The sequence below is a fragment of the Fusarium musae genome, chromosome 11, assembly GCF_019915245.1.
Source record: "Fusarium musae strain F31 chromosome 11, whole genome shotgun sequence".
NCBI classification, from domain to species: domain Eukaryota; kingdom Fungi; phylum Ascomycota; class Sordariomycetes; order Hypocreales; family Nectriaceae; genus Fusarium; species Fusarium musae.
Genome location: NC_058397.1, coordinates 1,868,034 through 1,874,033, shown reverse-complemented (window position 1 = coordinate 1,874,033; position 6,000 = coordinate 1,868,034). Strand labels below are relative to the sequence as shown.

The 6,000-nt window shown below is 49.3% G+C and overlaps 3 protein-coding genes across 3 annotated transcripts; 2 read left to right on the top strand and 1 right to left on the bottom strand.

Moving 5' to 3' along the window:
• J7337_013743 (uncharacterized protein) lies at positions 1 to 823 on the top strand (the record flags this gene model as incomplete). The annotated part of the gene is made up of 2 exons (XM_044831219.1): positions 1 to 68; positions 133 to 823. 2 exons carry the CDS (start codon positions 1 to 3, stop codon positions 821 to 823), a joined length of 759 nt encoding a protein of 252 aa, XP_044674494.1.
• A 378-nt stretch (positions 824 to 1,201) lies between these two features.
• J7337_013742 (uncharacterized protein) lies at positions 1,202 to 2,959 on the bottom strand (the record flags this gene model as incomplete). The annotated part of the gene is made up of 2 exons (XM_044831218.1): positions 1,202 to 2,720; positions 2,778 to 2,959. The coding sequence occupies 2 exons, from the start codon at positions 2,957 to 2,959 to the stop codon at positions 1,202 to 1,204; spliced, it is 1,701 nt and encodes a 566-aa protein (XP_044674493.1).
• A 619-nt stretch (positions 2,960 to 3,578) lies between these two features.
• On the top strand, positions 3,579 to 5,358 carry J7337_013741 (uncharacterized protein; the record flags this gene model as incomplete). The annotated part of the gene is made up of 5 exons (XM_044831217.1): positions 3,579 to 3,660; positions 3,718 to 4,044; positions 4,101 to 5,013; positions 5,071 to 5,225; positions 5,273 to 5,358. The coding sequence occupies 5 exons, from the start codon at positions 3,579 to 3,581 to the stop codon at positions 5,356 to 5,358; spliced, it is 1,563 nt and encodes a 520-aa protein (XP_044674492.1).
• Positions 5,359 to 6,000: the final 642 nt, after the last annotated feature.

Below are 6,000 nucleotides of genomic sequence, written 5' to 3'. Positions count from 1 at the left end.
ATGACGTCCAACCAGTCTGTTAAGCTTGAGAGTTCAGTTGCTTTTGACGCAGGCGGAGACACCATGAAGTCAGTTAAGCGCCTTGTCCGTTGCATAATAGCCTCATGTTACTAGAGCTCACCAACTTGATAGGCTCGATTTCGCAAAGCTTACAGCCTTTTTGGCGGCCAATTCCACAGGCACTGGTGTACTTATCTGCCCTGGTGGTGGTTACAGTCATGTCTCTATTGTCAAGGAAGGTTACAATCCAGCTGCATACCTGAATAAGCTTGGCATCGATGCGTGGGTTCTTGATTACACCACGACACTCAATGCAACTGCACCTATCTATCCCAAGCCCGAGAAGGAAGTCTTCGCTGCTCTCAAGAAGATACGCCATGAGAACCCAAAAATAGAGAAGCTCGGTATTTGGGGCTTCTCAGCGGGCGGTCACCTTGCATCCACAACCCTCACCAACCCCAAAGCCGGTCTGGATTTCGGCATCCTCGCGTATCCTGTTATTACTTTAGAAGGCAACTATACGCATGCTGGTTCTCGTGACAATCTACTCGGGCCTAACGCGACGGCCGACGAATTGCATGATCTATCAGCTCAGAACTTGGTATCTGATACAACGCCCCCGACATTTTTGTTCCACACGTTTGACGATCAAGCTGTTCCTGTGCAAAACACTCTGATGTTTGCTGAAGCCATGGCTGCGCATAAGAGAAAGGCTCAGGTTTTGATCTTGCCCGATGGCCCGCATGGTCTTGGGTTAGCTCTTGATGATCCTGTGCGCAGTTGGACAAACGAATTAACACGATTTCTCACATATTCGATCTAGAAGGGATAAAATTTAGACAGGTAGTGCTACTAGAAAGCCTGTGGCTATAGTACACTTGGCAAAAACAAACAAGAGATATTTCTCCCAAGGCGCTCAACATGCACAGTTATCTACACACAATACATGCTTCACAGTCTCAATTGATCTGAGCATCAATCACTTTCTTTGTCCCTTTTTATTATCTAGAACAACTTTATACAAACTCTCAGTAATATCAATATTTACAGTGCAAACTTCAAAGCGGCCAGATCGCCGACTTGAGCCAGAATAAATATTGATGTAGAGTCTGGAGGTTCTTAGCACTGCTGGAGAAATCAGCCATTGATGCACTCTTGTTAAGCGCCGATGAAGAAAGAGATTTCTGAAAAATAAAGCCAGCTAAATACATTCGAGAGAAGTCTTCAAAAGTGCACGCCATCGCGTAGCTGTAGCTGTACCATCGACATCATCCAACGTCTTGCACAATCTGCCCACCCCACCATCTGGGAACACGTAAATACCCCCAAGCGATTCAACATCCTCCGACCACTCGAACGGAGCCCAAGGCGCTTTTCCATAACAAAAGTCAAGCCACGCAGCGCGGATCTGGCCCACGGTAGACACCCAGTTCTCAAGGTGTTCAGCTGGGACCTGGTCTTCTGCTGGGTTGAAGAGGAAGATGTCATTAATTCCATGGTTGGCTCTCTTGTAGCCAAGTGACCAATTCTTATACGGGTTCGTAGCTTGAATCTCGTAGAGAAGCACGTGTGACGAATGATCGTGCGCAATCTGGTGCTTCTTGATGACTCCTGCCGAGTAAATTGGCGGAGTCCGGAATGCCACGTCCGCCATTAGGCCTGCTAGGTCCTCGAATGAGTCTAAGCAAGACTTTTCTCGAGTCAGGTTATACGCTTGGGCAACTTCAGAAACACAGAAGGGACTGTCGTCAGAGTTCAACTGAGGCGTCATGGCGCTACCCGCAAGCACTTCCCGCGCAATAGGGAGTATCTGTGCCTCTGGTAGAGGGGGATGCGGCAGAGGCTTCGACAGATCAGACAATAGCATCAACGTGAGATCTCGCTCATATTCTGTTGCACCGATCATCAAATTCGGTAAGGGCTCACCAGCCTTGCCCAACTTTTCCAGTGTCGGTTTGAGACCCGCCTCGGGAACCCACTCACCGTCAACGAGTGGGCTGTAGAGTGATGGCGGCGATGCTGGCAAGAGCTGGTCCAGAGGAAGATCTACCAATGATTCAAGTAGAGAATCATCCGCTTTCAGGCTTGGTAGTTGGGATAGCACATAGTCGAAGCGCTCCTGATGCCATGGCATAGGCCGAGATGCGATACCGACAGACGTTCCACTGGAGAGAATAGCGCTCTGGAACTTGCGATTAGGGAAGTTAACCTGGTAATGACACGAGGCACCGCCTGCGCTAGTTCCATGAATAGTGATGCGATCAGAAGCACCTCCGAACCCACCGATGAATCGAGAGACCCATTCCAGTGCCTGCCGTTGGTCATGAAGTCCGTAGTTGCCAACTGCCTCACCATGAGCACGACTCCTCTCAGCCAGCTTTTCCGAAGTGAGGAAGCCAAGAAGTCCCACGCGGTAGTTGATAGTGACCACCACGATTGGCTGCTCCCGAGCGAGACTTGCCCTTACTAGATCGGTAGCATCGTAGATCTCGCGTCCAGATAGCTGGATTGACTGACTTCCGCCCATGAAAGCACCGCCATGGATAAAGACCAGTACAGGAACGTTCTGGCCGGATTCTAGAGTCTTGCGTGGTGCGGTGATGGATAGGTTCAGACAGTTGAACTCATCTTGGATGGGCTTTTCTAGGGCGGGATACCCACTGGGTGGTGGCGCAGTCCAGTATGAAGGAAAGGGTAGGACTAATTGGGGACATTCTGGACTTGGAGAGATTAGAAAGTCGATTCGTGCATAGAGAGGTTTAGGACTGCAGACTTACCCTGGTTGGCGAGCATTGAATGGCTGCGAAGGTAATGGCCCGGCTCTCAAGATGCTCTGGCGAAAGCGACCAGGAACAGACGCGAATGGGATACCGCGAAACTGAACAACATCATCGTCTCTAGCTAAGCCGATAATGCTGCCTAGCTCTGGGTGCTTGAGGGTATAGTCTGAGACTGTCATATTTGGGTGCTTCAAACAAACGCAGATAGTCAACTGCAGGCAGTAATAAATATACGATTTTGTATCTGATGAGCTGAAATACCGTTTCAAGCTTGCCAAGAGTGAGTTAGCCGCTTAAACTCAGCGGTTAAGTTTCGTCTTATACAGGTTGCACCCAAACTTAGTGGCACCGTACTTGGCCATTTTGGGAATATCCCCGTCTCCCTCGGCTGCGCATCGCGGCAACCCTTTCTCTTCCCCCTCACATGACCCGGCCTCGCGGGTTTTGGCTCAAAGAGTGATAGAGCACATTTAGCTTAGGGGATCTGTAGGTACGATGAAGTCTCTGTCGTATCGTTTGTCTCCCCATTCCCCAGATTTTCGGCCCCAGAAAACTCTCTCCACTTTCTCCAAGCTGCAGTACCTCCATGTTTTCGTACCGGGCTTGAGGTTTGGTGTCGGGGTTTGTATATAACTTCTCGTTGAGCCCATCGGTTGGACTCCATTATCTTGCAATTGGCATTCTCAGACTTCAAGACTCTTGTTTCTTGAGATAAATTGATCCAATATTGGTCACATCATACTTCTCCTTGTTTCCTTTCTTCATCTCTTCTAATCGGTACTCACCTCCACCTTCGCCATGACTGCCGACGTCCATCATGCGTCGCCGCGAACAAACTCGCTGGCAAACTTCTTCCGAAGTCCAAAGTTGGTCTACTCCAGTCAGTTCCTCCCATTTTCATTGTCTCAAGGCACATTTAACTAACATTACTCATCAGCCTTCCTCATGGCAATGGCCTTCTTCACCTTTGGCTATGACGGCGCCATCAGCGGCGGTATCCTAGCCATGGTCCCTTTCGTCAATCAAATGTCTCACACCCGTCTTCCCAATGGTACCCCATACCTGACCTCGACCGACATCTCCATCATGACAGCTCTACCAGTCACTGGCTGTGTTCTCGGACTGCCCCTCGCAGCCCAGTTCGCTGATAAATACGGCCGTAAGAAGATGATCCTTGTAGGCTGCATCTTTAGTGCTGTTGGAAGTGCCATCCAGACTGCTGCGTTTGGGCTGGCCGAGATAGTCGTCGGTCGTTGGATTGCGAGTAAGTCTTGATCTACCACCTCTATCTTGTCCGTGTTCACTGACCTTGTCTCTCAGATGTTGCCATCTGGCTCTTCATTGTGCTTGGCTCAACTTACATGGCCGAGATTGCGCCCGAAAATGTCCGTGGCGCCATTGTCGGAATGTCTATCGTTCTCATCAACACAGCAGCCATTGTCGCAAGCGGTGTCAACTGGGCAATGAGCACAGAAATGTCCGCCATGTCATTCCGTCTCCCTCTTGGCCTCGGAATCCTCTTCCCTCTCATCCTCTTCGTCGGGCTCTTCTTCGTCGATGATTCGCCAACGTGGTACCTTACCAAGTCTCGTGACAGCGATGCCCTCAGGTCTCTCCGAAGCGTCCGCAGTGGCTATCCAGAGACTGAGATTCTGGCCGAGTTCGAGGCTCTCAAAGCTCAAGCGTCTATTCGTGAAGATGAGACCAAGGTCCCGTGGATGGATATCTTCCGTGGAACAAACCTTCGTCGATCTCTCTTGGCCATGTCCATTGGAAACATGCAGCAACTCTCAGGCATTGCTTTCGCGACAAACTATGCTACCATCTTCCTCGCCACTGTCAGCGGTAACGTGTCTCCTTTCCTTCTTACCATGGTTGGTGCCATCCTCGCCTTCGCCGGCGCTATCACTGGAATCTACCTTGTCGACAGAGTCGGACGCCGGACCCTCGCCCTCGGCACCTTCATTATGGTCTTTTGTATCGATCTTGTCGTCGGTGTCCTTGGTTTCATGGACTATACGGGAAACCCCAGCATCGCCAAGGCTATTGCTAGCATGTGCATGCTCTTCTCGTTCTTCTTCGCAGCTGGATTCGGACCTCTGACCTATGTCGTATCTGCTGAAATCCCGACTGCCCGTCTGCGAAATAAGACCAGCTCTTTCTCATTCTTGACTCTGGCTGCGTTCTCCACTGTTGTGATCTACGTGCTGCCATACATCTCGCAGGCCGATGCGTAAGTACAACTCTTTGTCTTCTAGCTACCCGCATGCTAACAAGACTGTTATTCCAGAGGTAACCTTGGTCCGAAGACATACCTCGTCTTTGCTGGTTGGATGGCCGGATGCATCATCATCACGTACCTGTACCTTCCCGAGACCAAAGGAAGAACCCCTGCTGAACTGGATGCCATGTTCGAAGCTCGTGTTCCCGCTCGCAAGTTCAAAGGTAAGAAGCACGCCCCGTTTATCAGTGCATTGCTAATCATTACTCAGACTATCAGTGTAACCTGTCTATGGAGAGCTACATGAATGAGGAGAAGATTGTCGCCGAGATTGACCACCACGAAGCTAAAGCTTAAATTGATGGAGTAGGGTTCAAATCAGGTTGGCAGCAATGATGGGGAGTTAGTTGGATGTATGTGCATAGGGCATCGCTATTCATAAGACTCTGTAGGGTACAAGCGCGTTCAGATAGCATTACTTAATTGCACAGTCTCTTTGTATCTCAGTTTCATCTGTTACGGCATTATTTACCTCTCATATCATACCTGCCACTGGAGCGTAGCCATATAGTATATGTCTTCCCTTACTAATGCTACTGACTGACTTACTTACTCGACATAGTGTGTTGAGTGCAGCAAGATTAAGCTCTATTAGACCCAGTGACATTATCTGAAGGTAGAAGAGCTCACAGGATGAAATATGTAGTTAAGGCGAGGATAAACTTGGTAGATCTTAGGCTAGGTGTTCTTCCTCCTAAGTCTTAAGTTCATGCTATCTCTAACATATTATTGGCTGGTTTTTAGCTAAGCTTTACCTTTTGCTGACGCTGAGCAGTTATGGGTAGTAACGAGCATTACCTAAGGTAAAGAACTCTCACGTCAATTCCCAGACAGTCTTAAATATCGCTCCCATTTGCATATTCCCTTCTGTCTACATTTACATCATCGAGACCTTCTAACACGACGGCTTTAGCTCCCACGCCGTACACTCAAGCAACT